The 21,115-nt window shown below is 36.8% G+C and overlaps 3 protein-coding genes and 1 pseudogene across 4 annotated transcripts; 2 read left to right on the top strand and 2 right to left on the bottom strand.

Moving 5' to 3' along the window:
- Window positions 1-643: 643 nt before the first annotated feature.
- Window positions 644-2,459, bottom strand: LOC126803859 (uncharacterized). Its single transcript, XM_050531578.1, has 3 exons — window positions 2,103-2,459; window positions 1,196-1,447; window positions 644-946 (listed from the first exon to the last, which is right to left on the bottom strand). Exons 1-3 carry the CDS (start codon window positions 2,457-2,459, stop codon window positions 644-646), a joined length of 912 nt encoding a protein of 303 aa, XP_050387535.1.
- A 4,187-nt stretch (window positions 2,460-6,646) lies between these two features.
- On the top strand, window positions 6,647-8,880 carry LOC126803857 (pentatricopeptide repeat-containing protein At4g30700-like; annotated as a pseudogene).
- A 175-nt stretch (window positions 8,881-9,055) lies between these two features.
- Window positions 9,056-10,875, bottom strand: LOC126803022 (bidirectional sugar transporter SWEET3). Of its 2 annotated transcripts, XM_050530757.1 has the most exons (6): window positions 10,802-10,875; window positions 10,656-10,692; window positions 10,321-10,543; window positions 10,040-10,201; window positions 9,801-9,920; window positions 9,064-9,709 (listed from the first exon to the last, which is right to left on the bottom strand). In XM_050530757.1, the coding sequence occupies exons 1-6, from the start codon at window positions 10,836-10,838 to the stop codon at window positions 9,533-9,535; spliced, it is 756 nt and encodes a 251-aa protein (XP_050386714.1). In that variant the 5' UTR covers window positions 10,839-10,875; the 3' UTR covers window positions 9,064-9,532. The 2 variants fall into 2 exon arrangements, with proteins under 2 accessions (XP_050386715.1, XP_050386714.1); XM_050530758.1 differs by lacking the exon at window positions 9,801-9,920 and having other exon boundaries at window positions 9,056-9,709.
- Window positions 10,876-18,992: 8,117 nt separating this feature from the next.
- On the top strand, window positions 18,993-21,071 carry LOC126803031 (MYB-like transcription factor ETC3). Its single transcript, XM_050530767.1, has 3 exons — window positions 18,993-19,184; window positions 19,296-19,383; window positions 20,730-21,071. Exons 1-3 carry the CDS (start codon window positions 19,121-19,123, stop codon window positions 20,881-20,883), a joined length of 306 nt encoding a protein of 101 aa, XP_050386724.1. The 5' UTR covers window positions 18,993-19,120; the 3' UTR covers window positions 20,884-21,071.
- Window positions 21,072-21,115: the final 44 nt, after the last annotated feature.

The raw sequence follows: 21,115 nt of genomic DNA, 5'->3' as shown, positions 1-21,115 counted from the left end.
AGACGTGTACGGTATTTAATTACTTGGTATGAGTAGTTATTTTGTGTAACCACCACACCGCGTGATATTACCATGTAGTGTACATAGCCAATCATATTACGTCATAGTATAATTAATATGCACGCAGTGAAAATGACAAAAATTTATTTACATATAATAACTAATCAGAAAAAATCACAATAAAAAATAGACCAATAATATTAAAATAATGAGATATGTGGCGGATATATATAATAATTTAATGATTTTAGTGTTAGTCGACTCCATTAGTTCATTAACCATTCTCAAAAGTAGCACAGACTGTTGATCAGTTTGTATAATTATACTAGACGAAAACAACGAATTTTAGTTTGTATAATTGTACTAGACAAAAACAACGAGTTTATACTGGAGTAGTTCTTAGCTCCATATCCACAACAGACTTTATGGTTACCAACCCCTTAAAAGATGTAATACCTAATTAACATTTATGTATATGGATTACACAAATAATTTTTCATTTATATATATCTGAAAATCCAACACAAAATAGTTTTTATAGTATCTTGATCTTTCGTCACCGAAGACTGAAATTGTTGCAAACCAACGTTTGAAACTGAGCTTTTTGGATCACAAGAGTAATGTACCATTAAACACTGATCAATTAACTCTGACCAACAAGGACATCTTTATAAGGAGTGGGCTGTGGTGCTGCACTATGGATACTTGGTTCCTGCTGCTGCTGGGATAGTTGTCTATTTCTCCTCCTTTGATCTTCTGGAATAAGAGGAACCTGGCCTTCCCTTTCATGCACAAGTCGTTCCTGTGCCCCTCCTCTCAACTTCTCGAGCCTTAGGATGGCACCGTCATCCATTTGTTGCATCTTGAACACCTTCACCACATTTGCTAAGCCTCCAACAAAGAGCAATATGCTGCCAAATATGCCCATCCATATCCAAGTCCCACCCTGCAAATCATAGAACCAGAGCAGCGCGCTAAAGGGTCTATTCAACAGTGCTCATGTAGCCATGCAGTACAGAAGTGCACAATGAAATCAAGTACTAAAATGTGTTTCTATGTTTATCAAATTATGTGACTTATGTACAACACTACCATATGTGCTTTCAACTATTGCTTGTAGCACCTCCAGAAGCTTGCACACATGCATGACCAACCTGGCCCTGAATTATAATTTTACTTGTGGCAACTAACTTACCAGTAGCTCGAGGCCATGATATACTACTCCTCCTTGCTCAAGGATATTAAGAATCGAGCCTATTGTTAACAATACACTAGCAATGAGAAATGGAATCTGTACACTCTGTTGTAAGATTTGGACGTGTCCATCTGATCTCTCATAAATTTGACACGAGTTGTGGATTGAACCAAGCAACCATAAAACAGGGCCAGCAATAAGCATATTGATGGCATGTTTCTCAAGCTTGTAGTAGCCATATCCTTTCTCAGCCTGCACTTAAATGTGCACACTATATCAAAAGTCACCACAAATGAATACATATTAATATCATTAGATTCATTACTGCAGTTTAAGGTTGTCCATGATAGCATCCAGACTTTCATTCTTTAGTTTAACGTACCACAAGATTGGATATTAACTAATGGTTACTTTCTATAAGAAATACGACCACTAGGAACATGATCATTATTGAAGAAAACTCACACTGCTCTTTGTACGTTATGGTTACACGGATGAAGAGATCGAAGAGCATTGGAACAGGGAATTAGACTATTTTTCTCTCTTTTGAGAAGGAGGGTTTTGGACGGACTATTCTATCTCGTTGCGAAGTAAATATTCTATCTCAAAGCTTGATCTCCCATTAAAAATTTGCATTTTTACTCAAACAAAAACTCTAATGTGGAGAAGAACAAAAAAAAAGGTTCCTAACTTTATCAGTCGATCCTTTATACATGCATGTGTGTCGTTCCAATTTCCCCCTTATGATTGCATCTCCATAGTGAACCGTGCATATACTAATACATCAGTTCAGGGAAATTGAAACTCGCTTAATGCATAACCGGCACTTGAACTTAGAACACACATGATATCGATACGTACAGAATTAAGATATATATAAGATATATGTGCTTGTTCATATATATACCTGAATGAAGAGGAAAAGAATAGCCAAGAACCAGAGAACCGAACCCAAAGCCTGCACCACCGGAACCGCAAACTCAACGAAAGCAAGCTGCAAGTCCAGCTCCATCATTCTCAACCGGTAATCGAACCCGGCCAGATGGGCCAACAGATCGTGCAAATTCACTAGAAAAACCAGCGCAAACCCTATGAGCATAAGAACAAGACCTGATTTTGGCTCATTAGACAGCTCAGCCGCAAACCCGCCAACTAGCACCGCCGTGGCGAAAACGTAAAGCCCGGCGTTTATGTACTCGGCGCGGTTCCGGCTCAACCGCGGACCGTACAGTCGGGCCTCACGCGCCGATGCTAGCTTCACCATTTTAGCTCTATCTGACTGTGTTTTACTTTTTCTAGTGACTATCAGAAACTTGGGATTGCACAGAAATGTAGAGAAAGTTTGTACCAATTTATTGGCCGGTGATGTTATAGTTTGATTAATAATCGAACTATAGAACTAGTCAAGGCTGAAGAACATAACAGTGCAAATCTGAAGGGAAGGAGTCTGGTACGTACGTGGCTTCGTGCATGAAGGGCGCTTGTATAGGGTTTAGACTGCTGGACGCGTGGTGGATCAGAGATCAGTTTCTGAGTTATGTTTTGTTCTTTATATAATGCATTTTCCTCCTCAATTTTTGGTCACAATCGTATGTCATTAATGTTAATGCATTCTTTTTTTCTGAATTGTTGTTAGAATATGAGATAGGGTTCGTTTGATGGGTTTGATTGATCCATTCGATCCGAGTTTTTTTTTTGGTTGGAATGGGCTTCATGTTTTACTAGAGAAATGAGACCTCATTCTGATGTGCCTAGAAGAAATACTATAAATCGAATTGTGAAAGTTCATGTAACAAAAAAAAAAGATATATCCTTTCAAAAAAATATATAAATATATAAGTTGCATTGCGGCTCTGGGTCGGCCTTTGACGCCTTGTGCTGGGATGATTTTAGAAGTGTGCTGCACCTTTGTCTCATTCTCGACGGCGGTGGCTTTTGGTGATGTTTGTGTCGTCGGTGTTTTCTCTGTGGATGGAAGGCGGCGGCGTGTCCACAGGTTGGTGACGTTCTGCTAACCTCTGGAGATTCAAGCTGGTGGGCCTGGACTTTATGGGATGGGTTGGGTATTGTACATGGGCATTTGGTCCAAGTCTTTTTTTAGGTTTTCATGTTGCTTTCGTCCCTGCTCATTCAACGTCGGTTTGGTCATGTCGTTGAGTGCACATGTTTATAATGCGTGTCATGTCCAATGATTATCTTAATACCGGTTCTTTTCTGGGTGTCAATGTAATAGAGATGATGTCTCTGCAAATATGCCGGATGTTTTGGTATGTGATGCTACTAAAGCGGTTATCTTATTGAGATTGGCAACGAATATGTTATCGGCTACTTTTGGAATCAGACTTCTTTTAGTTCGGAATTGGGTCTTATTGACTTATGTCTATTGCCTTTGCGATAGTCCTGGTGTAATTGTAAATATTTTTTTGGTGACATATAAGTTTTCTTTTCTAAAAAAAAATTACGTGGACCAAATTTGAGTTTTATGTTTTATTGATGGTGCTAAACCAATCTCTAATCTGGTTATATTTTTTTTCAACTCTCACTCACCTCTATTTTACTCTAGATTGACGAAATTAGTTGCACGAGAAAAAAAACAGTTTCAGGTATAGAAATAACATAAATTCTTCTATGACATGCAAGTCCATTTAACTTTCTAAAGTTTCCAAGTTTAAATACAAATTGCAAAAATAAGAGGGAGAAACCAAAAACGCTGCGTTTAGGCAGCAAACATGTAATAACCCTAAATTTCAAAATAATATTTGGTTCAATTTAAATTTTTTTAAGTTGTGAAGTTTGTTTTAAAAACGAATGTGATGGTTGCGATACTTTGAAACGAAAAACGGAAACGTTTTAGAAACGATTATTCGAAAAACGTTACGTTTCTGAACGATTTTACCGACTTTTATTCCGTCACTCGGTTGCGAAAACTTTCTTCATGAAAGTTGTAGAGCTCGTCGATACGAGTTCGTGAGTATGTGACACGGTTGAAACGGACATCGTACGTAAAAGTTATTCACGTCGGAAGTTAGTTTCCGATTTGGAAACTAGTATAAAAAGGAAATTTTTTTAACTAGGGTTTCCATAAGAGGAAACCCTTTCGTTTCCGCCTCCCTCTCTCTCTCTCCCTCTCTCCCTCTCGACACTCTCTCCCGAAACCTTCACTCTCCCTCCCCGATCTCCACCACCGCACGTCCGTGAGCCTCACCGCCGGCACTACGAGCGTCGCACGGCCTCCTACGGTCAACCCCGAGCTCGACACGCCATCCCACGCAGCGCCGGAGCTTCACCAGCTACCCCAAGATTCGGCAAAAACTGTCTCCTTCATGGGTGCATCTCCGGCGACTCACCAATGGTTCTAGAGTTTCGACGAGGTAAGGGTTTTACTATATTGATGGATTGGTGTGGCTATTTGATGTTTTGATGGTGGATTGGAAGAGGAGAAACGGAGGAGGAAGGAGGAGAGATATGGTCGCCTTAGGCGGCGCGTGGGAGCGTGTTGAGGGGGCTAAGCACGGTGTGACGCCGTGTGGAGGTAGCGGAGGAAGAGAGCAGAAGTTTGGTGGTGGCGGTGGCGTGATACGCGCCGTGGTTAGCCTCGGCGCGTGGGCCCCACGCGCGGCCTGCCGGAGGTGGCGCGTGTGCCACACGCGCCGCCACGTGCGGCGGTGTGAACGGTTTCGACATAAGGGTATTTTGGTAATTTACTGTGTACGGTAAATGTAAATGTAATTTTTATTTACCACGGTAATGTAATTAAATTTTACCTTCGGTAAATGTAAATATAAATTACTTTCAGTAAATGTAAAAAAAGTAATTTTGTAAAAGGGTAATTTAGTAAATTTTATTTACTGAATTTGTATTTACATTTAAATCGTACGTATACGTACAGAAATACGTATTAATATTTATACGTACAGAAATACGTATTAATATTTATACGTACAGACATACGTATTAATATTTATACGTACAGAAATACGTATTAATATTTATACGTACAGAAATACGTATTAATATTTATACGTACAGAAATACGTATATAGTATTTATACGTACAGAAATACGTATATAGTATTTATACGTATATAATATTTATACGTACAGAAATACGTATTAATTTCATAGTTGTACAGTATCCGGGAATAGTAACAGTGAATAGTACCAATGAACAGTAACTTCGTAAAACCGAAAATTGCTGAACAGTAACCGATTATTACTGTTTCGGCATTTAAAGGTTACAAAACGATTCTAAATTCTTTTCTTATCTTTTCAAGGTGATCGTTAAACCGAGGAAAGGAATTATCATCGGGAATTGTGGAATTACGGTCGAGTCGTTAAGGTGAGTAAAATCTCACTTATTTACGAATCTACCCTTGCGGTGATTCAAGATTTTGCAAGAGTTTTTAATATTGAATTACGACACGTATACAATATAGTGGATTACATATATATCGTATAAATGGTAATAAGTACATATATATATAGTTTGCTATATTATATACTGTTATGAATTCATTGGAATTGGTCATTTCGAATGACGAGAATTAAATATTGAGCATGTGATTTGATTTTTGGTACAATATGATGTGAGATTATTGTACGTAATTTTAACATTGAGATTGTTAAAATGTGAATTGTCTTCGGACCTGATTTTTGGTACAATATAATGTGAGATAATTGTACGTGTTGGCAAGTCGAAACCTAGCCTTTGGCCGGGCGAAAGTTACGATACAGTTAGAGCTCTAGTCTGTCTGCCTTAGTACTGCATGTGAGGTAACGGGTGGTTATCTGCTCATGGGTACTCAGTTTATTTTGGATGTTGGGTAGCGGGTGGCTATCCAATATCAGCGGTGTATTACGAGAGGGGTAACAGATGTGTACCAGCGTTCTTGGTACCCGTATTATAAATGCATTTGGGTAACCAGAAGGGTTACTTAATTTCTCATGAGCGCTTCTTTTTCTTTGGGACAACCAGATGGGCCGTCCACTGACTCATGAGTGCATTTATATTTGTTTGTTTTGTGGATTTTCGTATATATTGATATGCGAGTTATATGTTTTCATTTTACTCATACGAGCTGTAAAGCTTACCGGGTTTGTGTTTACAATCCCGGTGCACCAATTCGATGGTGTAGTGGATGACTCCGCAGGTGTAGATTAGCGGGAATTGACGGACCGCTCAGAGGACTTGAAGTGATTTACCTCCAGCTTGTGTGAGGATTTTGTGTGACTATTTTGTGAGAGATTGTGAGGATTATTACATTCCAACTTACGTAATGTAAATTATAAATTTGGGTTGTAATAATTGGTTTTCTGAGTTGTATTGATAACTCAGTGATGATCCGATGTGCACTTAAATTATTTCGATTTATTTGAGATTGTTTTTGGTGTTCTAACGACTTTGAAATTTTGAGTTTTTAGGCTCGAAAATTTGGGGTCGTTACAAAACACGTACAAACCGCCACCATTTAGCGCCAACGTTCGTTCCCGCCATCTCTAAAATCATGTCACGACTTCAAACCCTGAAGCAAACCCATTGGAAACAAACCCTCAAACCCTTCTCAACCCTTCACCAACCTTCAAAAACCAACCACCCCACCACACGCTCCACCAACATTTCCATCAACAATCTCTGCAAAACCGGCCAACTCGACACTGCCCGCCAATTGTTCGACGAAATGCCCCACCCAACCGCCGTCTCATACAACACCCTCATTTCCGGGTACTCGAAGCGCGGCAGGTTCTGCGAGGCCCTGTCTGTGGCTGCAGCCATGCATCACAGATGTCTAGGACCAAACGATTCCACCGTGACGACAGTGCTCAGCGCGTGAGCGCGTTCGGGGTGTTATTGGAGGGAGGGAATGGAGGTGCATTGCTTGGTGGTGAAGTCCGGGTGGGCAAGGTTCGAGGTTGTGGGGAGCGCGTTGCTGTATCTTTACGCTAGTGTTGCGAAATTCGAGGAGGCTGAGAGGGTTTTTGATGAGTTGAGTGGGGGGAATGAGCTGGTGTGGGGGGTGTTGGTGGCTGGTTATGTGCAGTGGAATATGATGGAGAGGGCGGCGGGGGTGTTCTGGAGGATGCCAAAGAAGGATGTCGCGGCGTGGAGTAGTTTGATTTCGGGGTATGTGAAGAGGGGGGATGGTGGGAGGGCTTTGGAGTTGTTTGGGTTGATGAGGGAGAGTGGTGAGGTAAAGCCGAATGAGTTTACTTTCGACTCTGCTGTGAGGGCTTGTGGGACACTGGTGGCGTTGCGGGAAGGGATGGTTGTCCATGGACTTTCAGTGAAATGCGGGGTTGATTTTGATGTGTTTGTTAGTGTTGCGCTGATAGAGTTTTATAGTGATTGCCAAGCTGTGGAGTTTGCGGCGAGAGTTTATGAAGGGATGGAGAAGCTGAATTTAAATGCTTCCAATGCATATATAGGGGGACTTGTATCGATGGGTAGGATTGAAGATGCAGAGAGAGTTTTTGATGGAGTGAAAGAGAAGAACTCAGTTTCATATAATTTGATGATTAAAGGTTATGCCATGAGGGATCAAGTCGATGAGGCAAAGAGATTGTTTGAGAGTATGAAGCACAGAACTGTAGTTTCTTCCAATACAATGATATCCATGTATTGTAGGGATGGTGAGATTGATAAGGCTTTACAGATATTTGAAGAAACTAAAGGGGAAAGAGATCATGTGACACGGAGTGCTATGATGTCGGGTTATATTCATAATCAGCTGCATGAGGAGGCTCTGGAACTATATATGTCAATGTGCAGATTATCAATAGACCGTACAAGATCAACATTCGCTGCTCTATTTCATTCCTGTTCGTGCCTTGGTTCACTTGAGTTGGGACAAGTACTCCATGCACAGCTGATCAAGATACCATTTGATTCAAATGTGTATGTTGGAACTTCTCTAATTGATATGTACTCGAAATGAGGCAGCATCAATGATGCAGTAACATCCTTTAACAGCATTACTTCACCCAATGTTGCAGCTTGGACAGCTCTCATTAATGGGTATGCACTACATGGGCTTGGCTCTGAGGCAGTTTTTCTGTTTGAGGAAATGTTAAAGCAAGGATTCATCCCTCCTGCTGCCACTTTTTTTGGGGTTCTGTCTGCCTGCAATCATTCTGGCCTAGTCAACAAAGGAAGGAGAATAAATGACTTAATGGAAAAAACTTGCGGGATAAACCCAAGTTTGGAACACTATGCATGCTCAGTAGATCTTCTTGGTCGGTCTGGCCGTCTACAAGAAGCTATGGGATTTATTGAAGAAATGCCTATTGAACCAGATGGGGTTATCTAGGGAACACTACTCAATGCTTGTTGGTTGTGGATGGACATAGAACTCGCTGAGCGGGTGGCTGAGAAAATGAGTAGTTTGGATCCCAAACCAATATCTACGTATGTAATTTTATCCAACATATATGCTCAACAGGGGAAGTTTGGGGAGAAGATCGATGCAAGAAACAGATTGAGAAAACTGAAAGTGAAAAAGGATCCTGGATGCAGTTGGATTCGGTTAAATTTACAAGTTCATCAGTTCACTGTACATGATACTAACCATCCTCATTTTACCATGATTTACAAAACTTTGGAGCATGTTACAGCAAATATGAACTTTAATGTCTAATTTGGTTCTGTTCATATGCCAACAGTAAACTCTAGTTCTATGTACGCAACATAATTCACTGACCGCATTTACAGCAGCTGTTTAATTGATCTTTTCCTCTGCAATACATATGGGTTTTGTTAATTGAGTTTCTTTACTGGTGTTTAGTTTCTAGCTGAACATAGAATTTGTTTTCTTGTTTAAGTTCCACAGTTCTCATTTTTGGGTAGTGTACATGAGCTAACCTGCAGATATATGTAAAGGCTGGATAGGTTCACAGGATATATTCATTGCGAAGATAACTCTTCATGCACAGGAGAATTGAGCTGAGGTACTCTTCTTGACTTCCCATAAAATCTTAGTGTTGATGCTGCCATAGAGACTGCTCTTTTTCTTTATCATTCTTCAATTTCCGAGGTAATGTCAACTCTCTGGAAATTAGTAATTTTGTTTGTTCAGGGGATAAAAGAAATTTTTCTCACTATCGTTTGAAGTTGTGCTCACTACATATAAGAAATTTATATTACAACAAGAGCTCTTTAGTTACATTTTAGCTGCTTTCACTGTTTTCTCTGATAGTTATTGATAATAATGAGGTGACAGGCTAGTTTTTCAGCCCTCCATAGAGTCCATGGTCCAGATATATAGCTATTATGCTTAGAGACCTAAACTGTTTGACAAAACATGACAGAAAGGGATGGAGGATTAATTTTATTTAACACGTTCTTCAACTTTTGCCATTTGCACTTTCACCAATCACAATCTGCACTTCATTAGATTTTTCATCATTCTCTTCAAGATCCCATTTGTTTGGTGATTCTACAGCTTTCTTTACCCTTTTCCTGTACTTGCAGTAGAGCAGTAGTTGAAATATGCCTAATGGGCTTCCAACCAGATTAGGTGACTGCCAAGTAAATAAAAATATTGTGTTAGTTCCTTCTCATACTTCGATTTGTTACTTTGTAAAAACTGTTTTAGATTAAAGTTATACAAACCGCAAGAAAGAGATCATGACCCAGTAGACCGTATGCCATCCAAAGTGAACTAGAGAGGAATGAGAAGAAAGACAAGTAGAATGGCATGAATTCAACACTCTTTGTTACAATCACTTGCTTCTGCAATTGTTATTCATAACAAGAGGGAGGCAGGATTTTGAGAATAATGAATTTGAAAACAAACAGATAAAAGAATTTGTTAAATTCATCGGTGAGCAGTTCAAGAATAGATAACTTACCACTACTATTAGTGGAGAACCATACATGGTTACAGAAGCTACCAGCCCTAGACTTCCAACGAGTACCTTGCGATGGTGGTGGTCATTGAAAACAAAGGTTGAGATGCTCACGGTGATGCAGAACAAGATGATAACAGGTATCAGAATTGCAATTACCTTCATCTGCAATTATGAATTACACATTTGATCATATAAAATTACTCATGCATACATTGTAGATTAGTGATTTCATGCCCCTACATACTTGACCAGAAAGTTCCATACTGAAACATTAAACTTGCCTTTCTTGTAGGTGAAGCAAACCAGAAGTATATGAGAATGAACGAGAACTCGAGAAGAATTCCTAGACCATTGATGGAAACCACTGGGAAGTTTTCCCAGCCGCAGCTTACAACAGGCAATCCATACCAAGTATACAGGAGACAGTTGAGCAGTGCACTGATGTAAGGTACACATGAAAACTCCTCCGTATTTTTCTTCCTTATGATCCTTGACATAGTCAATCTACAAAGCATATATTAAACTGATTGATCAAAACCAACCATGAAATTTTCTCTGGATTAAATCAAATCAAAGTATTTAGTGTAGGAAATTAGCAGTGTGTAGACAATTTTACATGGGAGTCGAATAAAGCAACAAAGAAGCAGCATTTCCTGCATGAAACGGAACAGCATGCAAATCAACATGATGTATTCACTGGTTGCCTACTAGTCATTTAGAATCCTATCAGTAATGAAATAAATAAACATAGTAGTGAAATACCCATCACTCCAATTGCCAATCGCAGCCTCTCTCCCATGTTTCGCGCCCTGAGAAAACAGTTAATATCAACACAAACCTAGAAGACAAACAACTAAGACTACAACTGATGTGTATATATAGACAGATAAGAAGAGAATATAGAAAACTGCATGGACTAGTACGTACTAGAAGTGCTGCATGTATCTTTAAAAACTTGTGGACGAAAATAACTGGCACTATCAAGTTTCAAGCTTTTTCATTGCTTCAACTTAATTATTTAACGCAGACAGTGATTTTTGTAGACTTGTGTTAGTTTTTGACATTGAGTTAGATCAGAGAACAGCACATGAGCAGGATTGCTAGTTGTTTTTGTTTCTCCAGTGATTGGCAGATCATATTATTGATTTCCATCCACTTTTAGGATTGATTTGGTAATTCAAGCCATATGCATATTAAGTAAAAGCCTATTAAGTGGCATGTGCCTTTTTCGTTCTAAAACATGCATCTATTTTGTCAATATTTGTGCTTGTAGTAGTAATTAAGCATATATAACTAGAAGTGCTGCTTAGTGTTTTCTTTGGTGATGTGGTTTCCATTATCCGTAACCAGGGACTACTCAAAAACCTTACTAATAGTAAATGAGTGCAGGAGCTGGTCAGCTGGATCCTCTATTTTAACAAAAGTAGTTCTTGCTATTGACTTATTCAAAAAGTAATTGACTATTCGTTGAAAGAAAATCAGATGTTAACTATCAACTTGTTAAATTATAATGTAGGTGTTCCTGTATAATTGTCGCTATTTTATTGCAGCTAAATTGCACCGAGATATTTATCCTTTGAAAGAACATAAATGATTAGCTGGTCATTGATTATTCCACTCACAGAATCTTACATCACTACTGCTTCTAACTAGAACTAGCAGGTGAAGAACAAGTTTTCTTATGGAATCCATACTATTCCAACTAAAATGTTTGGGTTAATTCTTTCCTGAAAGGACTATAAAATTTTAATTCTAAACCTCCTGGTTCTGAATCAAACAAAGGATAAAGCTGATGGAAGGGAAATTTTAAATCCCTCCCAGTCAAATATCTGGTTTTTATATCCAAAGATCAAAGTGGAGGTATCCTGTTTTGTTTATTTAAATTGCTTTTTCTTGTTTTTTGGATGATGAAGGAAACCATTTGGCATTTGCTGCTATTATTTTGGTGGGAGTTGGATTGATTGGTTTTTGAGGATTATGAGGTAAGCTAAGCATGCATTTGGGTGTCCCACATTCACACATCTGTCTTTGGAACTTTGCTTTATAGAAATTCAAATATATTTTAAAAGCCAACACTGGGTTTGGGATTCAATGTTTCATTTCATATGTATCATATGCATGTACAGTTCTTGATAATATATAAGAGGAAAGTGAAAACTGTTGGCAAATGCATGGTTTGAACACCCACTTGCTGATTAGTGCTGATCAATCAAAGAATTGATTAGTCACTGGGTTGCTGTAATCTAACTAATGCAAGTTCCATGATCTCTAACCAAAGTGGATTCTCGTGCTCGATTGATTGGTAGTGTTAGTTGTGAATTTGTGGTTTCTACTTTCCAGCAAATGATGAATTTATTATCAGTTGAGAATTCAGAATATATTCTCTACTGAAAAGAAACATTTGATAAAATGCAGTCTGTTGGTGATGTCGAGCATATGCATTGATATATCATTTTCATTCATGATCTATGTAGATGTGAAGTAAAACATACATTCTAGCAACAAAAAAGTTCAATTTCTGAAACATGAAAATCTCAACCTTAGCCCGGCATAGATCATGAACCTGGGGCTTTTTTCAGAAAGAATAGGGTGCCCTTTCTGTAGGTCATGTCCTTTTGTTATGTATGAGCATTAAGTAAATGGTTTCTACATTCAAGTCCTACTGATTTGGAAATTGGAAACAAGAATATGTCTTCTTAAGCTGTAGACTTTGTCATTTTGGATCATAATCTTTACGTTATGTTCTCTGTTCTGCTTTACAGGTGAATAAATGTTGAGAATAGTTTCTTTTCCTTTCTTTTGTTTCCAATTTTATAGATATATGAGGATTTATGGGAATTACTTCATACTGAGTAGACTGTTTTCCCTTTTGCTTGCTGCAGGGGCAATCACACTTGTGACTTGTGCATCTCAAATGAAAAAGACATTCCCACTTAGCTCAAGAGCCAAATCTATCCTATTTGTTGACCTTTGTTATTCTTGATATTTATTTTTGATGTGTGTTCTTTCCTCTTCATTATTATCTTTATTATTATTCATCGATCCACAATTTCTTCGTGAGAGCACATGATACATTGATTTCAAACTAGTTCCAAATTATAGTGTATGACTGTGTATCATATACTGGTGGGGATTCATCTAACCATGATTCATCGATACTCAAATATGATAAGTGAAAAATGTCGAACCGAATCTTCTAGTCATTTCTAGTGGTAGTCAAAACTCGGAAAGGCATAATTGCCCAATTTATTGCATTATTACGTTTTGCTACTAGGCTCCCCATTGTATGAATTGGGCTCCTGGACAATTTTTCCTTCCTTTTTTTTTAATTTCTGGGTGATTCTTGTTATACCTCTAAATTCGTTATTCAACCTCCTTCATTTTTTGCAAAAATTATATTCCTGTTTTACGCTCTAACAAAATGGATTTTTTTTTTTACTAATAGTACGTAAAAAACGGCCACTGAATTTCAATACACCAAATTACAAATCTTAAACATTAGTAGACAAACTTATAACTTTGACTAACTATTAGTGTACGCCGTTAATGACATGGTTAGTTGATATACCACCTAGCATAATTTGAGGGATATTTTGGTCTCTCCCCATCTATTTCCTCCCTAATCAGTTAATCTCATAAACATTGTAGCCTCTTTACTCAATTTCCACCTCAACTTCTTCTTCTTTAACCATATGAATCCAACAAGCTCTCCCCCAATATCCTTCTTTCTACCATCTATGACATCCTTGTTGACAGCGAGTCAGCGACATCACCTTCCTACTTGAAGATTTGAACTAAAACTCTAAAAGCCTATGTCAAAACTCACTTGCAAGTTTGCAACACAATCAGATACATCATTGATTTCCTCTCCCTTGATCGTGAAAGGGAAAATTTTATAGGCGCTGACAGAGTCAGGGATGGCGAATTTTTAGCTGGGTTGATGTTGTCTTTCTCTCTGTGTGGGTTTTGTGAAGGATTTTCTTAGATCTGGCTGTAAATTGCCAAGTGCTCTTGGTAATGAGCAAATAACAGATTCAAATTGAGAGTGTGAATTATGGAATTAGAGAGAGTTGGCTGAAATACAATATTACCCTATAATTTGGGATTAATGGCATAAGAGCTCACAACGTTATTAACGGCATGCACCGTTTGTGGATCGTGGTTCTAAGTTAGTGTACCTGATATTTAAGTTTTGGAATTTCGTGTATATAAATTTATAGTCGGCGTTATTTCATGTACTAGTAGTAAAATTTTCCCTAACAAAATAGCAAACTGATAATGGCTTTGGGGAGATCATGTTCGAGCAACCTCAACTGTGAAATGGTGCAACCCAAAACCAACCCAAAACCAGCCGCCAATGTGATCTCTCCTCAATTGATTAGTGCCTCCGATTAAAATCTCAATCTGGATATTTCCATGTTTTCTTCCATATAAACGTCTCTACATGGCCATAGATTAATTTCAGTCATTTGCGTCTTCAATATGAAAATCAAGCCATGTTTTAGTTCCTGAAAGCCATTAACAATTGGCCGGATACAATGAATACCTGGGATTTCTATATACTGAGAGAGAGAGAGAGAGAGAGAGAGAGAGAGAGAGAGAGATTTGTTGTAGGTGAGAATTTTCAAAGTGAGATCAGTTGGTGTAGGAAGAAGGAATATGAAAACCCCAAGCATAAGAATTAAGAAAAAAATGTTAGTATTTAAATCAATTGATGATTACAAGTAGCGTGAAAGAGAGAGTAGGAAATTGGAAGTTTTCAATATCAAATTGAATATTTTGTAGAGGGTAAAATATGAAATTAATTTTTACAAAACTTATAGGAGGTATACATTATAGCAAATAGGATAATTTTTATATGTTTTCCTAAAACCATATGATAATGACTAGTGGTCATCCTTATCTGTTATATATTGACACGTGAATTTATTATACTAAAATTATAATTTAACATATTTTAAGTATTTGTGAAATAACCTTCATGGATATTGATGATTTTAAACTAAGATTTCGGGTTTAGAGTTTAAAATTTAGGGTTTAGGGTAGAGTGTAGGGTGTAAGGTTTTAGAAAAAAAAACTCAAAATAGTCTTTGACAAAATAGCATAAATATAATTTTTCTAATTAAATCTTGGGGTATTTAGTTTTACACCCATTTTTTACCCATGTTTTTAAAATAAACCCACATATTATTTAATTCTAACTTTCTCTCAAATATTGTCAATTAAGCTTATAAATTGTCTTTCGTTTTAATAAGAATTACATAAGTTGCCACTATTTAAATCTGATTAGTCAACTATAGTGAATTAAAGTCTCTTTTAAATACCTAATTGTAGATTGCTTGTGACTCATTATTATTGCTAAACTTATAGAAATTCTGTTTGCAATTTTAATTTAAATTAAGATAGATAATGAATGTAATACTTATGTTTTGGTAATTTAAATTATCTATCTTAAAGGTAAATTTTTAAAGAGGAAACTTGAAAATTGGTAGGTGTTATTTGCAACACTAATTTTTCTATATTCATTCATCTCTTTATAAGGTAGAAGTTAACATTGTTAACCTGATTAATAGGTACGAGAAAACCTAGTTAATATGTATCTCTTTTAATTTCAACCTAAAGATTAGGATCATTTTCTTGACATAGGAAAATTTTATACTGTACCTCTTATCGAGGAAAACATGTATATATATATATATATATATAATTTTAATGTACCTCTTTATTAGATTTTGTAGTGTATATACACATGCTTCTCATCCCAAAAAATAATATTATACCTCTTACAATCGATTTTTATGTTATAATATATCTAACATGAAGAAAATAAAATGTCATTCAAAAACAAAGATGTGTACGTACCTCACGATAAGAATTTCTTATATAATCTTCGTTTCACTAGCTCCTATTGCTTAAAAAACAAAAATTGTGTAAACTTTACAAAATTGGATAGATTGATGGAAGAATAACAACAAAGAGATACGAAAAGCTTGCAAAACTGAATAGTTCAATGATGAGTGTATATATAGATTGAAGTTGTAATATGAATTTAAAACAATGAAACAATTTTGAACTAAATTCATTAATTCCATATTCAAATAGATGTAAAAACTCAAAAGTAAGAAAATAATTTAATATAACTTTTTATGTATCAGAAAGGTAGATCAGACATTTAGAAAATGAATAAATATTGATAATAAAAGATTTTGGGTATAGATTGAAAGAAAATTGGGTGTGAATGTATTTTAAAAAGGGGGCTTTAATGTTGAGCTTATATCTAATTTTCTCTTAAATTTTACATGTCAAATTATGATTGGAATGATAAACCACTAGGTATTGCTGCGTATTACTACAGTATCACTGCAAAATTTGTGCTCATTCAGGGGTTTCGAAAGAGCACAAGCAGATCTTACTCTAATCATCATATTAGGACGGACAATTAGAGTAAAGGGGTACTTTGCGTATTATCCTTGCATATTAGGACGGACACATTAATATATATGTACTAACCAATATGATAAATATCTTCATACGTTAGAGCGGTTAGACCATTATTCTTCCCTATGATCATTGAGAACAAGAATCCAATGATGGATTCCTCAATCGGACAAACTGGATTTGGGAGTTCCGGGGGTCTTTTCCTTTTCTCTTCCTCCACTTCTAGCTAGCTATCATAAAAAGTTTGAGATTTGAATTGCAAAAGATCTTGTTTTCATAGGGCTCTTTTGAGAATCAAATATGCCTGACGTTTTCTTTGTGTCCAGAAATATTTAGTCTTGAAATTTCTTTAGGTCATATAAGTATCATATAAGTATAATGATCGATGACTGCTATGCACCTATGCCTATTTTGGTTGCGATATATATTGGAAAATAACTGTACAGCAAGGCATGCATTGGGCTCCTTTTCTCTACTATCTAGCTAGCTAGGTCATCATTACCTAAAAGACATATAGTTTATTTTAGAGGTGGCAAGTGGGCCAAAACACCCGAGTCCGGCACATGTCCGGTCTAGTTCGAGTCATTTTTTGGCTCGGCACGGCCTGGACATAATAAATTCATAGGTTCGTCCGTTAAACACATAATTTTATATTATTTATATAAATATTTAAATAATTATAATAATGAGAATTAAATATTAGACATTTTAAATATAAACCTCTTGTTTATTTCATAATTAGTTACATTATGTCACAAATATCATCAAAATATTGATTAAAAAGTCATAGTTTGACATATGTAACGTTTTAGAAATAAGTTATCAAATGTTTTGTAGCATTTTAAAAATAAATATTATAATCACACAATTTTTTAATGTTAATTGTGTCTTATAAAGCTAATGGACCGAGCCGACTTGCTTCTTGACCCGGCACGGGCCCGAGCCTAGCCCGACATGGGCTTGGCTTAATATTTAAACAAATAGGCCAACCCGACCCCGGCACGAAAAATAAATAAGCGTGCCCGAGCCCGGCAAGGATACGGTTTTGGTCCGCTTAAAATGGGTCGGGTCAGGCTAGCCCCAGCCTGTTTGACACCTCTAGTTTCATCACCCATCTCTACCCATAATGTTGTTGATAATCAGGGACGGCTTATGAGGTGTGCACATGGCCTTCAACTTCCGGGAGGGCCTTGGATGATTTTTATATTATATGGGAATTAATATATATTTTTGTCATTGCTAGTTAAGCACAAATTATTCTATTGTTCAGTTGGCAAACTAAATGTTTATGTTTTTTAAGCTTCTTGAGGTAAGGAGTTCGATTCTTACAATTCACATTTTCAATTGTGATGTCTCGTATCCTTTTTTTGTATGCCACTTCTTTAATATTTGATCACTCTATACTATTTTCTCTCTCTCTCAAAATCATCTTGTCATACTATATATATATTTTACTATCTCTATTATTTTTTTCGAAATACTCTATAAAATTACATAATAAATGTAGGGCCTGAAAAAAAAATTGCATTAGCCTCCAAATATGATGGACCAGCCCTGTTGATAATCATCGTGTCCAAGTACAACTGTGCTTTTTGTTTTTTGTTTTGTGAAGGAGTTTAGGGTAAAAAGAACCATGTACGAACCATGCGCTAAACTTAAAGAGTTAAAAGTTTAATTATACACCATTGTGAATAAAGAGGATAAACTATGCTCTAAACTTACATATAGAATGGCTTGATTGGCTTCGGAAAAATGCATACTTAACTTTGATGATGGCAGAAGCCAGATGATCCACTTATTTAAACTGTAAAAGCCTGAGGAGAGAATGTACTGGTTTGTATTCACATTGCATGTAGATGCTGACAAAGGTTAAGATGTAGATTATCCTTTTGGGAATTGGGATAAAGCTGCATCGAATTGTTTGTTTTGTTTATATATCTCTATTTGTTGCCAAAACAAAATACTGCTCTTTCTTCCTTGCTTCCTGTGATACGTTTTTCCACTACAAGTCTACATAGACTAGGAGTCAAGTGTCAAGTGTCCGCAAACAACACAAACAGTCGCAATTTCTTAATTTGTTGGCATGGGACCTAATACTATTCCAAATTTTGTGCCTTTGTGGTTGTGGCATTTACTTTTCCCCTAGTATTAGTTCATATGTGATAAGGTGATTATATTTCACAAACTTTTATAAACCTATAGATTAGGTCTCAATTCCTAATGTGTGATGTATATTCTTAACACGCTCCCGGATGTATGACAGATTTTCAAGCCTTACACGTAGACAATCCGTAGAGTCCGTGTGACTATTTAGGCTTCACATGCTCTGATACCATGATAAAGTGATGTGGAGTTCACATCCAAAACCAATTAACAATAGATGAAGTAACCTAAATCCTCGTAAACCCACCGATTAGGTTTTAATTTCTAATATGAGATATATATTCTCAACGATGTGGATTCAATTATAGCATATCGATGTGTATAAATATTACATCTACCACAATAACCACATGCATCTGTTATCACCTCTACTCCTCTCCAAGCTGTCCTAAACTCGATCCTAATCCAATTTATTCTGTATAAATATTTCTGGCCTCTCGATCATATTCATTTTTCCTTTCTTTCTAACTTCTAAGGTTGATGCAAACAATGGACAGAAGTCGTCGGAAACGACCCAGAATCACTACTTCTGATCAGTCTGAAGGTTGGCAGTAGTTTCTCGATCCATTTCCACATGTTAGATTTCTGCACTCAATTTAGTTCCACTGATCTTAGGAAACCTACAATTTTACTTCCTGGATTGTTTGGCATGCAGAGGTTGTTAGCATTGAGTGGGAATTCATTCATATGAGTGCGCAAGAAGAAGATCTCATCCATAGAATGTATAGACTCGTTGGAGAAAGGTAATATCTCTAAAGCTAGCTAGCTGCAGTAGTTACTTTTGATATCTTACCACTGTTTTAGAGCTTAAACATTTAGAAATGGAGGAACATATTACTAGTAATCAACTCAAAGTTTGCTAATATGCATGGGATCGGAATAATTCATATCGATGATCGGAATAATTCATATTAATAATTACAACTTCTTTATCAGTCTATTTTAAAAGGTGATGAGTGAGAAAAGGATAGGGAATTAGGGATCGATCTACAATTCTACATCTTTTGGTGGTAAACAATCATAACACTACTATAAAAGTTTAAATCTTTCCTTTGATGAATTGGTGTAACATATTACTTCATTCCCTTCTTTTCCCTGATGAGATGGAAGTCAAATGTACAGGGAATTGAGGTTCCTATATTTCATTTTTCGTTTACTCACTTGTTGTAGAACCATTCCCAATTCTAAGCTAATCCTCTGTATTTCTCCTTAAGTATGATCATTAAGACATGCCACTATCTCCTCTTTGCAGCTTATGTCTCTGTCTTGACTATGTCAGCTACTATATTCGGAATCCTAGAATGTAGGACTATTTTGGTTGTTTGCAGTGGCTGTGACCACACCTTCTAATTAATGTACTTTCAGCCCCTGCGGCTCATTATCGATGAAAAACTATGTTTTGAACCTTCTTTACTTTCTGTCTCTCTGCAAATCCTTTCTCCTAAACCAGTTTGGTTCTACCACTTTTCATCTATAGCCATAGGTTTGATCCTGTAGTATATGGCCACTTTGTTAGTCATGAGTCTCTTTCTTTTTCCTTAATGTTTAATTGTGTCTGTTCCCAAATTTTTATGTCCACTAAGGATCCTGCTGGTTTTTGTGGTCAACATCAAGCTGATCCAACTGTCCTTTCCCCTGAATTCATCATAAACCCGAACATGAAGTGAATTATGTGCAACTATCTGACATAGAGAATATATATGATTGATAGGAATATTAAGACATTAGCAGCCTGCACAAGATAAAAACACTGCCTACAGAAAGAGAATATGACCCTCCCTACCAAGTACAGTGCACAAAGCTTACTACATTACACAAGCATGACCACATATTGAACGTACAGCACACTCCGACATCTCTCTTAACATTCACATGTGATCTTATTGTTTGATAGCAGCTAGCCAGGCTTGCTCATTATGTAGTACAAATAAATGTGTTCTCTTTTCTGTAATAATCTGTCTACTTCAATAATGCAATATCATTTTATCTTCAGCTTAAACTGCCTGAAACTATTTGAACTTTGAAGTAGTCATGAGTTCAAAACCCTTAAGAGTTAAGATGATGTGAGCTTTCGTGTTCTTCGTTTTAGGTGGGATTTGATAGCTGGTCGGATTCCGGGTCGAACAGCAGTAGAATTGGAGAGGTTTTGGATAATGAGACATGGTGACATGTTTGCTGAGAAACGAAACAAGCGTAAGAAAAAAAGACAACTCAAAAACCGGTCTGCGTCGAACTTCCAATAGATTTGGATAGTTGGCTTCCCTTCCTATGTTTTCCGAGGTTCTGTTCTTGTGCAGTGAATGATGTATGTGCTGTTCTTAGCATCCAATTTCGTAAACAGCTTGTAGAATTAAAAGGCAAAGGTAGTGTTCGATCATGACGATGTCACTGATGTACCTAGCCGAACCTCGCAACTCTCATTAGTCTCATACTTTTCAGTGTACTGCATGCAATTTTTATGAGTGAAATATACTC

Source organism: Argentina anserina, chromosome 7 (assembly GCF_933775445.1).
Source record: "Argentina anserina chromosome 7, drPotAnse1.1, whole genome shotgun sequence".
In the NCBI taxonomy this organism is placed as follows: Eukaryota; Viridiplantae; Streptophyta; class Magnoliopsida; order Rosales; family Rosaceae; genus Argentina; species Argentina anserina.
Note: the sequence above shows the minus strand (reverse complement) of the source record. Positions and strands in the feature narration are given on the sequence as shown.